General features: G+C 39.3%; 1 protein-coding gene across 2 annotated transcripts; it reads left to right on the top strand.

Annotated features, from left to right (window-relative positions):
• Window positions 1–3,162: 3,162 nt before the first annotated feature.
• On the top strand, window positions 3,163–20,089 carry ISL2 (ISL LIM homeobox 2). Of its 2 annotated transcripts, none has more exons than XM_063930437.1 (6): window positions 3,163–3,277; window positions 4,864–5,053; window positions 10,553–10,743; window positions 12,170–12,450; window positions 16,732–16,899; window positions 19,522–20,089. In XM_063930437.1, the coding sequence occupies exons 1-6, from the start codon at window positions 3,220–3,222 to the stop codon at window positions 19,636–19,638; spliced, it is 1,005 nt and encodes a 334-aa protein (XP_063786507.1). In that variant the 5' UTR covers window positions 3,163–3,219; the 3' UTR covers window positions 19,639–20,089. The 2 variants fall into 2 exon arrangements, with proteins under 2 accessions (XP_063786507.1, XP_063786508.1); XM_063930438.1 differs by having other exon boundaries at window positions 10,553–10,757; window positions 12,094–12,450.
• Window positions 20,090–21,452: the final 1,363 nt, after the last annotated feature.

Genomic DNA, 21,452 nt, shown 5'->3' with positions numbered 1-21,452 from the left:
TAAGCAAATGTTATATACACAAATAAGTAACATAGTTTCTGTACAAGAAAGAAAATTTCCTGAAACATCCCAATTTGGATGTGAAGTAGGAAATCATATTTCATGAATCGTAAAGACAAATAAACACCAAAAAAATCTGGTGAACAAAGAAATAAAATTGTTCCCCTTTAACACTTTTTTTTATAATACTGTTGCCTAACACAATTTTATACATATATATATATATATGTGTGTGTGTATATATATATATATATATATATATTAGCTGTTCTACCCGTTCTGCGCACCAAAGTTTATGATTGTTATGGTTGTAAATATAAATGAGTGTTAAAAATTTGATAACTCTATAGAGATATAAATCTGAGATGTCTTAATGTAAGTAAATATGAATCTATGGTTCTTGGTGTTACCCGTGGAGCACCCGTAGCAGATACGGTAAAAAGTGACAGGACCATTTTTGTAGTTTATTTAATTCTACCCACTGGAGGTGCAATCCAAATTTTGATCCGATTGTCCGTTTCGGCATCATCGTTCACGCAACGCAAGCCACACATCTGTAATGACGTCATTATGTCTACCCCCTTTCATCCCCTTAGGGGAGGGGTTTTTTTTATTCTAATTACGTAATTTTACTATTTCACACCGGAAGAACACCTATGATAAATTTCAGCTTCCTATCATATCGGAACATAAGAGAGTCAGTGAGAAAGTGAATGAGTGAGTGAGTGAGGGCTTTCACATTGATTTATATAGATGGAAAGAATATCAGTGATGGAAAGTAGTGCATAGTAGCATTCAGATGAGAGCAATGACCTTATGGAACATCTACATTTGCTTAGTTCTAGAAACTAACTTTAGAGTAGTGAACTCTGGCATTCTTGGTAGAAATAGAGGGGAAATAAATGCTGATAAGTGAGGCTCTCCTGTAAGGCATTTGTTGAAAGAATGAATGAATGAATGAATGAATGAATGAATGAATGAATGAATGAATGAATGAATGAATGAATGAATAAATACATACATAAATACACCAATAAATTAAATTTTATTAAGAACATGATAAAAGACAAATGTTACGACTCGGTATCTGTTATATGTACATGCCTCCAGCAGATGGCGCTCCTCCTTTAGATCTACATAGGTAGATGGCAGGATCATTAGATTCGTATAGCAGAGGGTGTTAATGGAAAAGAAATAGTTATAGTGGAAGGGCATAGATAAATTAGCAGTAGGGCACATTGTTCCTTTACTTTACATAACAAGACGACCCTGCATAGAATTTCAGAAACCAAGGCAAATCTGCTTAATTGTAGTTTACGAAAATGGAAACTGTCTATGAAATATAATTGGGTTAGAATTCGGTAATATAATTCTCAATATGAAATAAATATAATAGATTTCCCTTTTTGTATTACGTACAGTAGTATACATTAGCATGCCTCACATTCTTGCAGGAGGTTGTGATGTCTTTAAGTTCAGTGTGAAAGTTTTATGTACTGTATATGTGTCATACTGTAACACAACTACACGCTTCTAATATAAGGGCATTTCCCCGGCGGGTGTGCTCATGAGCCAAATACCTACTTTACTTCTTCTTCTTACAGTGTCTGTAATTGTTATACCATCTGGACTCTATGGCGAAGTGGTTGATAATATTGTTATGATATATAAATATTTGGCTTTTTATAAACAAATGAATAAAACGTGGAATAAAAGTATTTGTACATATTATTGTTAGTGGTCCACAGCTGCTAGAAGGTAATGACCCTGTAGATGAGTGTCAGTGACTTGCTGCTGCGGCTACTGTAGCACTGCATGGATCCGGGTCACCTGGCATGGGGAAGGGTGATTCTGCAGAACTCCATGAACTTGTATAGTATATATTTAACCGGATTGGAAAATGTAATCTAGCATCTAACTAATTAACTGATCTAATATATTGGAGGTAATTTGTACTGTCTTACCTCAATTGCTTGTCAGCCCCGTCCTGATCATTCACTGTTTGCCCCCCATAGTGCTCAGGCCCGTCCCACAGTACGTCTGCAATGGCCAATATACATCTATCCCTCTCACACGCGCACACACACACACACACACACACACACACACACACACACACACATATATATATATGTGTGTGTGTGTGTGTGTGTGTGTGTGTGTGTGTGTGTGTGTGTTTGTGTGTGTATATATATATATATATATATTCAGATGAAAGTAATCTATTTATCCATCTATCATCTATCTATCTATCTATCTATCTATCTATCTATCTATCTATCTATAATACGTACTGGGAGGTCAGGCGGGAAAAAGGGATTTGTGGACCTGGGGCAGACATTCTCTCCCTCTCCCACAAAGTTACGCCTCTGGTGCTGATAGTAAATACGATTCCGTTTATTTCGGAGCCCGGTTGCATACTGCAGATAGAGAAACGTTTTACCGTTTTCATCTTCTGTCTGAAGATGACGTGATGCATTGATAATACATATCGTGCTTCTGTGCGCACACAAATATATATTCCTACACAAAGACTTCGGTATTTCATCTTGTATATTGTAAGACTGTTGCTTGGACATCTCATTACTGGTCCCCATTTGGGCACGTACATACATTTACAGTAAGCTGCTCACGTGCTGATGAGTAATAATCAGAGAAGATCTGTGGGACGCGATGTAGCAGCTTGAGGAATGTTTCTACTGCTATTCATATCATTCAGCTATTCCGTACTATTTTGAAGTGCAAACGTTACTGTTATCTGCTTTATAATTACTATTTTTTTTTCCAAATATGTAAGACTTACTTACATAGTGATTAAGATGCATCTTATACATATTGATCAGATCGGTAGAAAAGATGGAGGGCTGTTTTAAAGTCATTATAATGAAGAATGTTCATAAAAACTCATCTTACTCACACAAATTATCCATATCACCCAAATGATGCCTCCTATTAAGAGCCCATGATAAAACATCTGGCACCTCTTTAATAAGCTGCCCATTTAAACTGCCGTCCAATCGCCTTGCAGCATCCCTAGCCCACGCCCCAGCTGGTGTCCCTCCTGCTGCCTGGGGCTGAGCCGCTGATCAGTGCGGCGTGACGTCATGCTCCGTGCGTGGGACAGTCCTGTCTCCAGTGCAGGTTCCAGTCCTGGGAGCTGTGAGCAGGGTCCTGCAGCTCTGGCTCCCTGTCCTGCCTCCAGCACCAGACTGCAGCTGTATGGTGGAGCTCATCTTCACTTATCCTTTCCTGGCTGCTATGGGGGATCATCCCAAAAGTAAGTTTCCTCCAGTATTCCCACTGTGAGCTTCCCATGTCCACAACTTTTATTCTTTTTACTCAGCAGAATAATGCAATGACTACTGGTACCCCAGCAAACATCAGCATACTCACTGCTAACTTTCTCCTTCTCTCTACCTGTGTCTGCTCTACCTCTTGTTGTCTGTTAGCTGCTCTCCAGCAGGATGGGTGGTTCTGAGTATTACCCTTATGTTCCACAGAACCCTGCATGGATCTTCCCCATAACTATCATACACATCTCCATGCACAGCAGAGAATGACAGATCTGTTACTTTATAACGTTGCTATATGCATTCTAGACCATAGAAAATAGGCTCACCGTGCATGATGGATATAATAGTGTATGCATGTACATATCTACCCGTGACTTGCGCCAATGTCTAAATGTGTGTAAGTATGTGTGAGACACACGCGACTAGTTATTAAGTAGGAGCATAACAGAAAAGCATACACATTAGGAAGACTCTATTATATGTTGTGCATGCTACCGTAATATATTATATATATCTATATCTATCTATATCTATATCTATCTATATCTATATCTATCTATATATATATCTATCTATCTATCTATCTATATATATATATATATATATATAGGATAATATATTATTCATAATAATAATTATAATAATAATAATTATTATTATTATTATTATTATTATTAATAAATAGATGGATAGATAGATAGATAGATAGATAGATAGATAGATAGATAGATAGATAGATAGATAGATAGATAGATAGATAGATAGATAGATAGATATGTACAGTACTAGGCCTCGGATCTCCACTTCCCACTACAGAAACTTAGTGGAGCTGTGATGCTGTGCTGTACATTGCAGTGTGTGACCCATACACTGGGTTACACGGAGACTCTGTCACACACATTACTGAGTGCGGGGGGTTGGCCGCTAAATACCCTGGAAGATTGTGTATGATTCTACATTGACAAGCAAAATGATTGTGTGAATGGTAAATTGTTATGTGTTGTAGTATGTGTATATAATGCAGAATTATTGATAGATTGGAGAGTGTGATTGCTGAATACACAATATTATGATTGCATTGTAGTGAATGAGTGTCAGATTTGTTTTCTGTGTTTATTTAATATGCAATGTAAGATTGTGTTATATTTTTCGGTTATTGTGTATGGTGTTAGATTGCTGAATGTTATTACTGAGAATATAATGTATGATTATTGTGTATGATACAGACATGTGTGAGACTGTGAGTTTGACACAAGAGAGACACGGGTGTGTGGTACATTGTGCATCTGCAGAGACTGCTCTCTCTCGCTCTATCCATATATGAAGAGAGATAGATAGATAGATAGATAGATAGATAGATAGATAGATAGACAGACAGACAGACAGACAGACAGACAGACAGACAGATAGATAGATAGATAGATAGATAGATAGATAGATAGATAGATAGATAGATAGATAATTTATTCTGCCTGGTCGGCCGCACATGGTGCTATGCAGGGCAGCCTGTGGGGAAGGGCAGTGCCGCAGCCTGGAGTAACCCCCTGTCCCTGTGCTCTGTCCCCGGCAGAGAAGCCCGGCCTGGCTGTGTGTGTGGGCTGCGGGAGTCACATCCTAGACCAGTACATCCTGCGGGTATCCCCGGACCTGGAGTGGCATGCCGCCTGCCTGAAGTGCGCCGAGTGCTGCCAGTACCTGGACGAGACCTGCACCTGCTTTGTCAGGGATGGGAAGACTTACTGCAAGAGAGACTACATCAGGTGAGCCCCTCACATTACCCCCCTGCCCCCCTCACATTACCCCCCTGCCTCCACTCCCGGGCACCGTCACCCCCGGCCCGGGTGCAGTCACTAGTGCTGCCCATTACACTGTCACTGCGGGGAGGGTGACTGCAGATACATACACATATATGTAGTAGTATTATTATTATTATTATTATTATTATTATTATTATTATTATTACTACATTGATGAGTATGGTGGGTATTGTTATTATTATCATTATTATTATTATTATTATTATTATTATTATTATTATTATTATTATTATCATACAGCTTTACACAGTGAACGAAGCAATGATCACAGCCTAGGTGTGTGTGTGTGACTACACATACATATTATTGTGAGATTGTTCTTCGGTGGTTCTCCCCTATGAAGCTAGTTGCTATAGTTGGTATTAGCCTCATAGTGTGCTGTGCTGATTTGCATATATTTGCACATATAGTGATAGTGTGTACTGTCTGTGCGCTATGCTCATTTAGCCATAACATAACATTGCTACACACAGGGTGCGCTGCCAGCATGGCCCACACACTCTGACTGCATAGATGGAATCTGCTCAGGAATCTTTTCTCTACAAGAGATCCATCCGCCCCGTCAGTGCCCCTATCCCCTCTGCCTGACTGCCTGTGACACCCGCTATACATACATGTTACATACATGTGTCACTGGGGGAAAGCAGGCTGGGGCGGAATTATTAGACAATGTCCCCTCATTTATCAGATGGGTGCAGAGATTTACCAGGCCTAATTGTTCTGTGCGTATAATTAATTATATACGGATTTATCTTTACTTTATATGGTGTACCGGAATATTACATATAAATACAATGCATTTAAGATCACTCTTTATCTATCTATCTATCTATCTATCTATCTATCTATCTATCTATCTATCTATCTATCTATCTATCTATCTATCTATCTATCCTTCTGTCTATCTGTTACCTCTATATACTCGTGCTATAACTAGATAAATTATTTCCATTATGTCGGAATTTCTGTGGAAAGAACTCAGTGCAGTTATTTCATCGGAATCTCCACATATATTATATAGTATGACCCAGTAATATATATCTTTGCAATATCGCAGTTATAAATCACGGTGACGTTACACTTTGTGACTTTTGCTGTTTTATGAAAGCTCTTACTACTTGAAACATCGTGATTCACCAGCTTTACTTTCACTATATATATAGTTATAGTTTTATATATATATATATATATATATATATATATATATATATAATTTTTATTATTAAAAGACTTGTGTATACCATTTTGCTTATAGTATAACAATGACATTATAATGTATGCTCTCCATGGATTTATTTATTTTATGATAGTTTGATGAATTTGGTTTTTATGTCACAGTTCGGCAGTTCGGGTCTGAGTTATGCCGATGTGATATATTTGCTAGTTACGGCTGGGCGCAGTATGGGAGCGGGACATTTTGTGTAAACGTATTGACTGTAAAAACACTGATCTAAATATTTTATACCGCACTTACATTTACGTCGTTTTTCTCTTATTATTAGCTGGCACTCTGTCCTGTATTATTACACTGTAACCACAGGCGGATGATTGTAACAGAACCCACAGAACATTGTTACTGTAAAGGAAAACTGTAGCGAACGCGTTGTACACACTGTCAGACTGTCCCGCACCAAGCTAGTCACTGGCAGCGTCTCCCGTGCGCTGCCCTGTTCTATGTTGTTGTTGTTATTATTATTATTATTATTATTATTATTATTATATACCAACATAATAATAATAATAATAATAATAATAATAATAATAATAATAATAATACAGCTGGCGCTTCATTTTAAAACACCTTTTAAATTTTAATTCACTTTGAACAAACTGAATTTATAGGTGATTCAGAAAAATCTGCCTAAAATCACCATTGCTACCCTTATCATCAGATTAGGAATATAGCTGCATATAACCAGTTCCTTCTTTATTTCTTACAAACATTTTTTTAATAATGTTTATACATTTCTTGAGTATAGTTTGGCTTTTTTAAATATTATTTTGTTATGTTACAAGCAATTATTTTTAGTAAAATATCTGAATAATTTGAAGATTGGTGAAAATGTTTGTGTATAGAAACCTAATCGCACTTTTCAATATTACCTCCCAATAAAAGTATTAGTACGTGCTGATTAGGATTGCATACCATAATAAGAGTTATGATGATTATTACTGCTGTTATTGCCAGCCATTGTACTCACATTCATCATATAATCTGTATGCAGAGCTACACACATCATTTCCCCATTTTATATTATTGCCGTCTTCCTTGTATGTGTAAACATAATCCAAATAAACTGACATCATTATCTATCTTTGTAATAAACCTCCATTATATATATATATATATATATATATATATATATATATATATAGTTGGGAGATGTGGTTTATACAGCAGGTGATTGTAGATTTAATTTATGTAAATTATTGTTGTACTTTGGGGGAGTTATCTAAACTGGAGAGAGAAGAATGATGTGGATGTTAATCATATTATTATTATTCTTATTATTATTCTTATTATTAATAATAATTTACATAGAACCAGCATACTCTGCAGAACTTTGCAACTGACAACAAACACCATGATAAAACAAAACGGGGTGTTAACAAAAATCTATCGGATTAGTACATATTGACATCATCCCATTATGTGCCAATTAGCACATCTAAAAGACTATAGTAGGATTTCATATTTATGCAGGTTATTAAAATGAGCCACACCAGGTGGAGCTAAGGCAATTTTTAAGTCAGTCCTAAATTATATGACATGTTTACTTTTCATAAGCTTGTAACATAAAATAAACAAGTAAACAAATGCATTTGAAGACACAAAAACTAACTGTAACAATTAAAAAAACCCATTCATAAAAAAAAATGGCAAAAAGAAGGGTGACAAGTGTTCAGTATTCCAAAATAAAAAAAAATTCGGGAGGATGCAAAATAAGTGAACAAGCAGGAATAGTGAAGTTATCAGCAAAACATGCACAATGATTCATCATTGATGTAACTGTATAGACAGGTAATTCCATTCCTCTTTTGGGATTGGAAGGAGACAGTGCAATATTATAGCAATTTTTTTACTGTACAGTACAACAGAATCGTATGAACAGACACAGCTAGTAGAACACACACACACACACACACACACACACACACACACACACACACACACACACACACACACACATTACAGTATTTCTAGGGCAGAGCTGTAAAGTCTTGGCAGTTTATACCCTGTATATCTCTTCAATGCAAGCTGAAACCACTCTCTATATAAGATTCTTTAATTCTGCTCCATATTTACACTCCAGTAAATTCTATTGTGCAGTAAAGCAAGTGCCAGTTGCAGATCACAAGTAAAGTCCTACATAGTTAACATCCGATTTAAAATAATATCTTGAGACAGCCAATGTGGGACTATACAATTCACTATGCTGATTCTATATGACAAATATAAATACAATTTAATGGGTAGGCTTGAGGACATGTATTGCAGACACCTGTGGGTCAGGTATCAGTTTTTCCTTATAGAGGACACTAAATTAAAACCCCCCAAAAACTTTTAAATATTTGGCTTCTATGAAATGAACCCACAGGGAAGTATTCCCTGCCAGACTGCAATGGGGATTAATCTGAATCAATAATTGAGCTCTGATAGCTGCATGGGGATAACAAACAACCATAACAGAGTCTAAAGGAACCCCCAGACTATTTGTGAAAATGTAAATAGGACCTAGGTGCAATAATATAAGGAGTGCTGGTTATTGATTAATTGAAAAAGGGTGGATTGAAAGCCTTTGAAGATACTGTAGAGGTCTATATGCCAATTGGGTGACATTGTGTACAGTGAACCCCCTCAAAGTGAATGAGTGAGAGAATGGAGAGAATGCTGCCCCCAATCATATGACACTTATTATGCCATAAAAAGTTTCATATTTATTTTTGTATTTTAGCCAGAGCCTGATTAGAGATGTAAGCCAGTAAGAGCCTAAAATAGTACATTAGGCAAAAAGGTTAATTTGATAGTTCTCTGACCCATCCTGTAAGTAAGGTACACAGACCATGTAATACCTCTGGCTCCAGGTCTCAAATAATTTGCTTCAAAAGAGGTGGGTATTTCTACATAAGTTACTACTAATGTGCCATCTGGTCACAGCCCATTGTGGGTGGTTTAAGTGGTACAATTTGGAAGTAGCTTCCACATCCCCACTTTGTAAAGGTAGAAGTGGTTAGGTAACCTGTGATCTGCTAAGGAATTAATTGTTATATTACATCTGATACATACATGATGCATGTGCATACATTTAGTAAGAAATCTGCACAAGTAGTATTTTACAGTTGTCATTTATCCTGGTATGGGTGTATAGATATATAAGCCATACAAATTATCCATTTTGTTTTTGTTATACATGCAGTCATAGTGATGATACAGTAAAGTATGCAAAGCTTATTCTTCCAAGGAAGCTATGACATGTCAGAACCATTAACATTAGTGTTTATTGTGACAATGGCAATGTAAGGCTGGTGTGTACACACGGTGAGATTTTTTCTTACTATTTTGACTATATAGTCAAAATCGTAAGAAAAGTTAGTGCAGTCACCTTGCAATCCCGATTCGATGCCGATGCACGGTCGACATCGCAAGAATAGATAGGCTTTGCAGGCAAGTCAATTTTGACTCTCTCTATAGAAAATATAGTCAAAATTGACACTTAGCCAAAATCGCACATAGTCAGTATCGCAAGCACAGTCATTATGTGCTTATGATACTGACTATGTGCCGACCTAGCCCCTGTCGCATAGTGAGAATTGGACATAGCCCGAATCTCACCGTGTGTATGGGCCATAATTAAGTTTAGAACTGTTATCTGTTTTAGCTACTTTTGTCATTTTGATTGATTTTATTTTCATCTGTGAATGTCAAGTATTCATAAAATGATACATCTAATGAGACAAACCTCAAATATGACATAAATAGAGAGTTGCAAAGTCCTGCCAAACATACTTGGACCTAGTGCATTTTAACACAATCCAGGAAGGAAAGGCGCATGTAATACTGTATGTAGCTGAAATGTGACTTACATACAAATAAAATGTATTGTTATCTGAAGCATGTATTGCAGTGGCGATTCTCATGGGGACAAATAGAGTTGACAACCTGGCACCTGTTTACAGAAATGTACAAAATAACATCACTTTTAATAGGTAATAATCTCTGTAGTGACTTAGAATCTTTATTTTACAAATTCACCCCTGGCGCATAATATTACACAAGATTAATTTAGTTGTTGACTGCTTTTTGGCGAGAGGCTTACACTAGATCAATACTTTCTATTGTAAAGGTATGTGTGAATGTACAAATACATACAACATACGTACAGCAATCTAATATATTTAAAGCAGATGTATAATTCAACATTTTCTGTTTTTCATGGCCAGGTTGTTCAGCACTCGGTGCCCCCGATGCCAGGGCACCTTGCCCCGCTCAGAGCTGGTAATGAGGGTTGGGGAGCGAGTCTATCACACTGATTGCTTCCGATGTTCAATCTGTAGTCGACGGCTGCTTCCAGGAGAGGAGATAAGCCTTAGAGACCAGGAATTATTGTGTGGGGCCGACCATAACATTCCAGGTATAAATGGCTCAGTGCTGCATACTTCAGGATATGGGAAATATTCAGGTCACAATTTATGTTCTTTTGATGGTCATGTCAGGGGCTCTCTTTTTTTTTAGCTTAGGAACAAGTTGTTCAATAGAGAATATACTATTTTATGTACTGTTGTTGGTCTTCTGTCACACCTGTATCCTTTCTAGCTGTTGTCACATCTGTGTTTGACCTCATGATATCAGTGCGTTCTGCAGTTGTCACTATATCCTGGCCTAAGCTGTGTTCTCTACAGTCTCCTCTGTGTAGGCTGTGTACCTGCATCATCCACTGCTTGGTTATACTGTGCTGAATGACTGCAGAGTAGATAGCATACTGGCATACAAATCACATCAGGCCATATGCAGCGGCAATGTGCACATGTACTGTCCGATCAGTTGCCAATGTCAGAGGTATAAAACAAATCTAATAAAAGTGAGGAGAAATGTCGTACATTAGGTCACACCCAAACCATGCTCATTATTGAAATCAGTGATTTTCCCATAATTAGAATTAAGCAAAGTCAGATATAAACACCATGCAATGCTATAAGCTGCATTTGTAAAACTTTTTGAAATACAGTTGACCTCATAAATGTCCTCCGTGAAGCAGTGTTGTGAAATAAGAGAGAAGTGCCCCTGCTCACGTGTCTGTGCTCACTCACTGAGTTCTCTGAATATTGCTCTGTCATGGGCCTATAGTCAGCTTTGCCCAGTGGCTGGGTCAGGCTTTGGTGTTGTTGTATACTGTATATTGGAATGTATGGTACCTGGCAAGAATATAAATATAACCACGGAACGAGACCAGGTCTGGCCCACAATACCCAGCAGCTGGTTGGGGATGCCACCACTAACCAAGGAGCATTACCAGTATATAGGTATGCAATAGGCTGCATTTAGAAGCAAAACCTTACCAATGGACATTCACAAAATGTGTTTCATTTTAGGATTTGATTATCAATCTGTTAAACTGTATGTAATTATGTGTTTATCAGACATAGGGGGACATTTACTAAGCAGTGATAAGAGCGGAGAAGTGAGCCAGTGGAGAAGTGCCCATGGCAACCAATCAGCACTTTAGTAACATCTATAATTTGCATACTATAAAATTATACAGAGCTGCTGATTGGTTGATAGGGCAACTTCTCCACTGGCTCACTTCTCCGCTCTTATCACTGCTTAGTAAATGTCCCCCATAATTTCTTTCCCTTAGAACCCCACCTGAAAGCAATGTTATGTGCACAATGGTTGACAGCAGTGCCTGCTATTATATACAGTATAGAGAGTGTAAAATATCTTCCATGAACACATGCTGTCTATTTATCTGAGCCTCTAATAGGCATGTCTCTCCGCATTTCCTCACAACCCATGTGCTTGGTTATTTTTCTCATATTCTCTTTTTGCCTTTGTTCCAGAGTCTGGCAGGTCCTCCTCACTACGGTCTCACATCCACAAGCAGACAGAGAAGACAACAAGGGTGCGGACAGTACTGAATGAGAAGCAGTTGCACACATTACGGACATGCTACGCAGCCAACCCCCGACCAGATGCCTTGATGAAGGAACAGCTTGTGGAGATGACTGGGCTCAGCCCTAGGGTGATCCGTGTCTGGTTTCAGAATAAACGCTGTAAAGACAAGAAGAAATCAATTCTCATGAAACAAATTCAACAACAACAGCAAATGAATGACAAGACTGTAAGTGAAACAATTTAACTGAGTAGTAGTAATAGTAGAAGTAAAAATCCCCCAACCAGTATGGAGTTATAGGGGCTTACCACATTTCCTAACTCACCTCTTTTTGGGCAACTTCTCCACTTTATCTCTCTGCAATGCTTGATACTTCTCTCCTTATGGGGCCCATTTATCAAATAATATTTGTCACCGAAAACACCCTAGGGATCTCCTGAATGCACGGCCGAATAACTGTCTTGCCCCGGGTGACAGAAATCCTAGTTTCGGTCCTGCTGAATGTATAAAGGAGGGATCACAGCAGGTATTGGCGATGGGTGGTCTTCATGTTGCCGACTGTCGGGATCCCGGCGCACAGCATACCGGCGCCAGAATCCCGACAGCCGGCATACCGACAGTTTTTCTCCCTTGTGGGGGTCCATGACCCCCCTGGAGGGAGAATAAATAGCGTAGCGCGCCACCGTGCCGCAGCGTGGCGAGCGCAGCGAGCCCGCAAGGGGCTCATTTGCGCTCGCCACGCTGTCGGTATGCCGGCGGTCGGGCTTCCGGCGCCGGTATGCTGGTCGCCGGGAGCCCGGCCGCCGGCATACCATACCACACCCGTTGGCGATATGTGCTGCGATCCCTCCATTTCAGCCCACAGCTGCATCCCCCATAGGTTTTATGGGGGATGCGATGCTGCCCGATATTGTTCCCCCCAGCCTATGGGCTACAGATCGCAGGAAGAAGTTCCGGCAGGGTTCCCCAGGAACCCTTTGCCGGAAATGCCTCAGAGCATCGCTGTCACGTGTGACCACGTATGCGCAGGACCCCTGGAATCCCACAGAGCACATCAAAGGAACGGGATCCTTTCGGAGCACCTGTCCCTGCGGGTGCTGGATGATACATTCACCAGAAGGGATCGCATATTGCAATGCGATCCTGGGTGGCAAGATCCTGCCCAGATCGCATTCAATATGTGATCGTTGATGCATGGGCCCCATATGTAAATGTACATGTCCCCTTGTGTAAAGAGATAGGTAGGTGGCTTTTCCTGTTACTGCCTGAAGCAGAGTGGAATCTAGCTGCTTTTTTGAAGGCAGTCACTTTGGTTCATAGAATGGGAGGATCATAATCTATCCAACAGGTTTCATAAATTCAGTTAAGACTTTCCATCCTGATCTGTGGGATTGGACTGGACAGATTGATGTAATCTGTTGTGCTAACCTTACGGGGTGATTTCCTGCAGTCATATATTTACCCTGCATTAGGAGTCTGTGTTCCTTCTAATGGCCAGGATGAGAGAACAATTTTTAAAAATGGTCTATTTGTGAACTTTCTTATCACCCTGATTAGACTGTGGAAATATCATGTCCCAGGGTGGGGTAAACATGTATCCTTTGCTCCCTTACAAAGAATATAAAAAGGCATAAATGGGCCATAGGGAAATGAATAAAGATTCAGGGTATCAATGACTTGTATAAAAAGAAAGATATAGGTTGATTGGAAATCCCAGAAGTTCTGTTTGCTGATTTACACAAATTTCAGTACAAAAGTTGGGATTTGCAGCAGATTTCAGTGGAAATAAAACAAAAGCAAATTACCTTAAGGGGTGAATTCAGTTAGGTGCGAGTGTGGTCCCATGAGGCTAATGCACACCAAACTCGCATTTCTTTTTCAGAATAAATACGCCTGTTTTTGTTCGCATACCCCTGTGCAAGTGAAAAGGTAGGGAAAATCTTTATTTTAAGGTAACAATGTCGGGACTTGCTTCAGAACCCCTTGGATACCCCCCCCCCCCCCCCCCCCAACTAATTAGACATTTGGAAATCTTCTCAATTAGCTTAATTATGTCATATTTGTGGAGAAAAAATGGCCTCAGATGACCTCAAAATGAACTCTGTTGTTAATTTATACACCCTAAAATTATTTATTTCAATTAAATATAATTGCTTTTTTAAATATTTTTTTTAAGCTTTTTGAAAAGAATAAATAAAATTAAAGTGGCTTCAATTTACCCTCAAATCACATTTTTCTGCTTTTTTGGATTTTTTTTTCAATTCCCTCATAATTAAACGGAATTCGTAAGTTTTTTTTACATTATTTAACTTTTTTTTTTTTAAATACACACCTTATGCCCACTAACATCCTTCTATATGGTCCTACTAACGATGCTGTCACTTTGTTTTGGGTACAGGAAGGTCTCCCCAACATTTTCATGCTCTTTTCCCAGTTCGCTTTGGACAAAATTTGCACACCTTCGCTGCTAGCAGTGCAAATTGACATTTAATTTAATTGTGAGAATCTCGGGTGTGTGCATGGAGATGAAGTTTGCGAGCGTAACTAGGGGAGTTTGCCTTCTGCAAACTTGTACCTAACTGAATTCCTCTTAAGCCCTATGTCCCAGTTCTAATTTCATAGGGGTGGCAGTGTATAAAGTAAATTAAATAAATAAATGAGTGAATACAGGTTGAGTATCCAATATCGAAATATTACGAAATATTGAATATTCTGAAATACGGAATTTTTAGAGTGAGACTGAGATAGTGAAACCTTTGTTTTCTGATGGCTCAAGGTACACAAACTTTGTTTAATACACAAAGTTATTAAAAATATTGTATTAAATGACCTTCAGGCTGTGTGTGTATAAGGTGTATATGAAACATAAATGAATTGTGTGAATGTAGACACACTTTGTTTAATGCACAAAGTTATTACAAATATTGGATAAAATTTCCTTCAGGCTGTGTGTATAAGGTGTATATGAAACATAAATGTATTCTGTGCTTAGACTTAGGTCCCATCACCATAATATCTCATTATGGTATGCAATTATTCCAAAAAAATCTGATCCAAAATACTTCTGGTCCCGAGCATTCTGGATAAGGGAGACTCAGCCTGTAACATCAGCAGCATTCCCCCATATCCAAATCCTTGCCCACCCCCAGTATTAGACAACCTAGTCTGGTTACCACTATAATAGTGTGATTACGAGCACGGTGTTCCCCTACGTACTGAAAACTGCCCCCCATTAGGAAGGGTGAGAGGTGTACTTCATTATGCAGAGCAGTAAAGAAATGAGATTCACTTTTGCAAATAAATATTATTTTAATAAGAAAAAGGGATGTAGAAAGGCAGATTTTCAGGGTTTCTCTTGCATCTCCGACCATTCCGTCTGTGCAAAATGAGTAGAATTTTGCACCAGCTCATAGCAATAGAGCTCTGGTCTAACCCTGTACTTTGAATAAGACAAAACTCTTCCCACACACAGCGCATGGTGGATTAAAAAAAAAATTAAAATTTAAAAAGTGGGCAGCATGCCACCCGCAATTCTGCATCCAGCTCCACTATAATAGATAGACCTTGTGCATGGCGGAACCCTGCTATAGGTGCACAGCATTGTCAGAGCAGGGTTGGGGTTGCCTCTAAGAGAGAGGGAAGCAGCATAGAAATCACCAGACCCCTTCCCACAACCCTGCTTTGGAAACCCCATAACATGGCCAGTCCTGGGGCTGATTGAAGACTTGAGGACGGGGGTAGGCTGCCCAGTTTTTTAAAATCATTTATTTAATTATATAATTTAAAAGCGTTACTCTGCTGTGATACCTGCACCATGACTGAGACCCATAGGGAGGAGGGGACTGGACCTGTTATCACTTCAGGAGCTGTCCACATAAGAAATAATGGTAGAGCAGGCTTAATAAAAAAAATAGACTGTTACTGGTCAATTCTGCTTTGTAAAAATGATTGGGATCACCTTACTCCCGAGTGGCTGTTGTTTAATAACTGACTAATGCTTCAAACGTGTCCTGCATAGGCTGCTGCACTTTGTTTGTTTTTTATTTCTGAGCAATAGAATTGCTCTAATAAAGGTATATTAATGTAGCTTACACATATAATTACAATAAGCAATTTACAAAATAAGTGTCTAGTTCAGTTATACTCAAACTGGATGTCTAGGCATTCTGGGGTGCCTCGGGGTACTTGCAGGGGTGCCCCAGGTTGGTGGTCCAGGACCAATTCAAATCATTTTTGGCCAATGTAATAGACAAATTCAGTGTTTGTGGCTTCCAATCACAAAATATGTGGATAAACAGAAGTGAATCCTGAACCTAAGGATGACATATAAATACAATTTTCTTAATTTAATATTTTTTTCTGAATTTCTGAATAAGAAACTTTTGGTATAGGGGTGCCGTGACCAAAAAAGTTTGGGAACCACTAGTCTAGCTAATGTAGAAAATTGTATTATTCTGGGAACCACATCCTTGTTCTAGGTGTCACTGACTCATGTTTGTTTCCTTACAGAGCCTGCAAGGGTTGACAGGGACGCCACTTGTTGCGGGTAGCCCCATACGCCATGACAGTGCTGTACAGGGCAGTGCAGTAGAGGTACAGACGTATCAGCCTCCCTGGAAAGCACTCAGTGATTTTGCATTGCAGAGCGACTTGGAGCAACCTGCATTTCAGCAGTTGGTGAGGAAAGAGCATGTGCTGTATAATGATGTAATATGCAGAGACAGTGACCATAGTAAAGGGAAGTAGGTTATTAGCTACTGTAGGAGAAATGAGGAGAGTACAGAATGCTGGGGCATGAGAACGACTTTTCACAGTAGGGTTACTAGCACTATGTAGGTGGTAGGATAGAGGGTCATGTGGTCACATTTGTAAAGGCTACATTCACTTACAATAATATACTTTGATAAAGCGGCACAATTTGCTCATTAAGGGCCTGAATCAGAGAATTGCATGCAATGCTGATGTTCACATAGTTGAACATGTCTTCACAACTGCACCAAAATCCACAGGTGTGTCAGGGAAAGTGGTTACATACACAGATGCCCAGACACTCACATAGGAGGACACATGGAGAAGGTGCACCTGCTGTAAAGCTGGTGGAATTCTTAATGGTGCAACCAATGGTAGCATCTAAAGATGCACCACTCTACATCAGTGCCTACAGATGCTGACATAGGGGCATCTCAGTCCTAGCACCTTCACACGCACAGATGTACAGCAGGGAAAGGCTTTGTAGCTGCCTTCACAAAAAGTCACGGTCAAGAAACTGCCAATAGAGGCAACTGCGGCCGTTCACCTCTGAATCAGCCCCTAAGGCAAAACATAGGGAACTGGAAGAGATGGCCTGCTACATATAGAAAATTCTCCGGTGTCTGGGACTCTGTTGCTCTCTCCATCTACTTATTCTGCCCATTCTCACCTATTCACGCTCGTTCTTGTCACTTGCCAGTTGTACACTACTAAGTAAGGGTCATTTACAGACTGGAAATGTTCATACGCACACCACACATGCACTTTCTGCCACCATGTGCCTACTTTTGTACAGTTACACCCAGAATTACAGGGAAATGCATGGATCTGGGGGCCACAGTGTTAATGGCTGTGGGATGCGCCAGCATATGGGAGATGTTGGACGGATTATGGCGTTCTTGCTGAGCGTGGATTAGGTGCATGAATTGTCTACATGCATCAACATGCAAAGATTTCATCTCTCAGTAAAGGATTATTTATATGCCATACAAGCTTAGAACAGGCACACTGCAGTAGCACTGCCCACATATATGTATTCGCACAAAGCTGCAATTGGATCTCATCCTACACTTCTATTGGGATACACTTTGCACTTTCAAGCTGCATTTCTGCGGGAAAGTAATGTAATAAAAAACAACAATCAAAAGTAACAAAAAAACTCTAGATGTCTCCTCATTCCCATAATTAATTCAGGCTACAAATGAAAAGATCTGAAGGGACAGATGGTCCTAACGTGGTTATTAGGCTGAACCTGGCCGTGTCAGTCACACCACCTACATTGGACATGTACCGTGTATAGTGCCTGTTTACTATTTTTATCATTATTACCATCTTTTATTTCTGTAGCAGCAGCATATTAAGCAGCACTCTACAGATACATTCACATCAGTCCCATCCCAGTGATACTTACAATCTAGTTTCCCTATAACAAGCACACCTCATTGTCAGAAGCTAGTTGCCTTACCAGTATATGGGGGTGATTCAGACCTGATCACTGGGCTGCTAATGTTCCTGACCTGTGATCGAATAGTCGCCGCTCAAGGGGGAGTGGAAATTCACCCGTACAAGTGTGCGATCGCATGTGGGCAGCAGCAAATCTGTTCGCACCTCACTCAGTGTGAGCAGTCTCTGCGCAGCCCAGGACTTACTCCTACAGTGCGATCACATCAGGCTGATCGGGGCCGGAGCTGACGTGAGACACCCTCCCTGAAAACGCTTGGGCACGCCTGTGAATGAAAATATTGCACCATCCTGGCGCTGACCGGCGATGCCCGTTGTTGTTGGCCGACATGCATGCGCATTGCGGTGCATACGCATGCGCAGTTATGACCTGATTGCGCGCTGTGCGAAAACGCACAGCAGCGATCAGGTATGAATCGGGCACAATGTTTGGACTGTAGAAGAAACAGGAGCACTCTGAGGAAACCCACACATACTTGGGAAGAACATAAAAACTCAGCACAGATCCCCAATCAGTGTTGCCCTGCAGAGCCTAATCACGATGAAAGCATCCATGCAGGGCATGTGCGAGTACTGAGCTCAGCTGACACATGCACAAAGATATGTACACACTATCAAAGCCAGTCTAAGGTGTAATAAATACCATATCCCTCCCGTGTTATATAACCATTTAGATAGCTTACAAGTGCTCTCTTCAATGTCCATTCCTTTCATACTGTCTTCCTGCTGTCTATTCTTTTTGCTCACTTTGTTCTCCTTTAATTAGTTGTTTGTTCACCCCTTTGCCCTATGTTGTCACAGTCATCCTCCATTCATCTCTTTTTTTATATTCGTTTTATTGCCATGTAACTTTTGGTTTTAATTTTATTGCTTTTTACTCTTTTGTCCTCTGCTTTCTCTAGAACAGTGAATTCAGTGAAGTTCTCCGCTGTTTACATTTGAAGCTATTTCTTTTCCTATTTTTAATTTAGTGTCGCCCCTTTGCCCACTTAGTTTTCCTCATTCAGTTTTATTTAATTCACAGAATATTTTGTCCTTTGCTGATGCATTGACTTCTCTACTCACTGTGGTGTATCCACTGAATTGCAGGTATCTTTCTCAGAATCAGGATCTCTGGGTAACTCATCAGGGAGCGATGTCACCTCTTTGTCTTCTCAACTTCCTGACACCCCCAACAGCATGATCCCCAGTCCGGTGGAAACGTGAGGTCTTGAATTTGGAACTGAACAGCATGGACCCTGCATGAACCCCCTAACACTCCAGAGAACAAACCCCAAGCACTCCTACAGCAGGAACCTCATCCCCATCACTGGGGCTATTCATCAGTCTGGAACTCTGCACATAACTGACTTTTTACTGGGATTTGGGAAGAAAACAGGAATTTATGGTTCTTTTTTGAACTGGTCTCACCCACAACTCATCTCAGAGGAGGATGACTGATCTGGCGATGGTTTGGTCCTTAACTAGGGTAAGAGTCTTCTGCTTTGCAGTAATCTACTGGCTGAGACTCTGTCTTTTTACCTGAAGTCATGGGATATAGAAATATTTATATATCAAATGCTGAGACATTTGGCGAACACGGTAATTTATCTTGTGGATCGAGGACTTTATTATCGAACAAAAAGTAAGTTATTCATATTTATTGTCAAAAACGCTGTTACATCAATTAATATAAAATGTTAATAAAAAATAATAATCTAAAGGTCTGATGTGTCATATTAACTCCAGAACATCTTTATTTTAAGCAATTAATGTAATTCAAAGCAGGAATATGGACAATTATTTGAACACTAATGCAAGGTCATTTTATAAGAAGCTTCTCTGTCATGATAATAAATATGAACATAGATCAGCTCTCTGCTAGATGTGTCCTCAGAAGTAACCAAGCATAAGGCAATCACAAACAAATATAAAAAGGCAGCACTCAAAACGTGTAGTTTTTCTATGTGGTGCCACATTCCATAAAAAATAATACAGGTTGAGTATCCCATATCCAAATATTCCGAAATACGGAATATTCCGAAATACGGACTTTTTTGAGTGAGAGTGAGATAGTGAAACCTTTGTTTTTTGATGGCTCAATGTACACAAACTTTGTTTAATACACAAAGTTATTAAAAATATTGTATTAAATTACCTTCAGGCTGTGTATATAAGGTGTATATGAAACATAAATGAATTGTGTGAATGTACACACACTTTGTTTAATACACAAAGTTATAAAAAATATTAGCTAAAATTACCTTCAGGCTGTGTGTATAAGGTGTATATGTAACATAAATGCATTCTGTGCTTAGATTTAGGTCCCATCACCATGATATCTCACTATGGTATGCAATTATTCCAAAATACGGAAAAATCCCATATCCAAAATACCTCTGGTCCCAAGCATTTTGGATAAGGGATACTCAACCTGTACACAGAAAAAAATGAAGGACTGGCACTTACAATTGTCGCGAAGAAAACAGAGGAAACTTTTAATCCAACAGATGTATAATGTCTGCCTGACGGCGTTCTTTCCAGCCTTAACCTAGGCCCCCTCTATCATCAAATCAGTGTGTATTATATATATATATATATATATATATATATATATTTATATACACACACACACAAATTTTATATCTATATATATCTATATATATAGCATATGTGTACACATGCATATAGTTAGTGTCGCTGCATATTCCTGGTTCTTGTGTGGCCTAGGTAAAAGAGCTGACAGAACTATTCACTTGCAGTATGTAAGGAACTATTGCTGAGATGATGAGCTAAGATATTTCTTGATGCGACATAACATAAATGTGAGCTAGTTCAGGAACACAGTTTGTAGAATGACAGGTTATACATACTGTATCTGTAAGGAATAGTGAGAATGTGACATACTCCCATGTAGGGTTAGCCTGGCCTAAAACTACATCATGGCTTTATCAGGCAAAGCAAATGCAAAAATACACTGCAGTAGTCTGTCCTGCAATCCATGTAATGGTTTCTCTATGAGGACTGCAATGAATATTTCC

Source organism: Pseudophryne corroboree, chromosome 6, assembly GCF_028390025.1.
Source record: "Pseudophryne corroboree isolate aPseCor3 chromosome 6, aPseCor3.hap2, whole genome shotgun sequence".
Classification (NCBI taxonomy): Eukaryota; Metazoa; Chordata; class Amphibia; order Anura; family Myobatrachidae; genus Pseudophryne; species Pseudophryne corroboree.
Note: the sequence above shows the minus strand (reverse complement) of the source record. Positions and strands in the feature narration are given on the sequence as shown.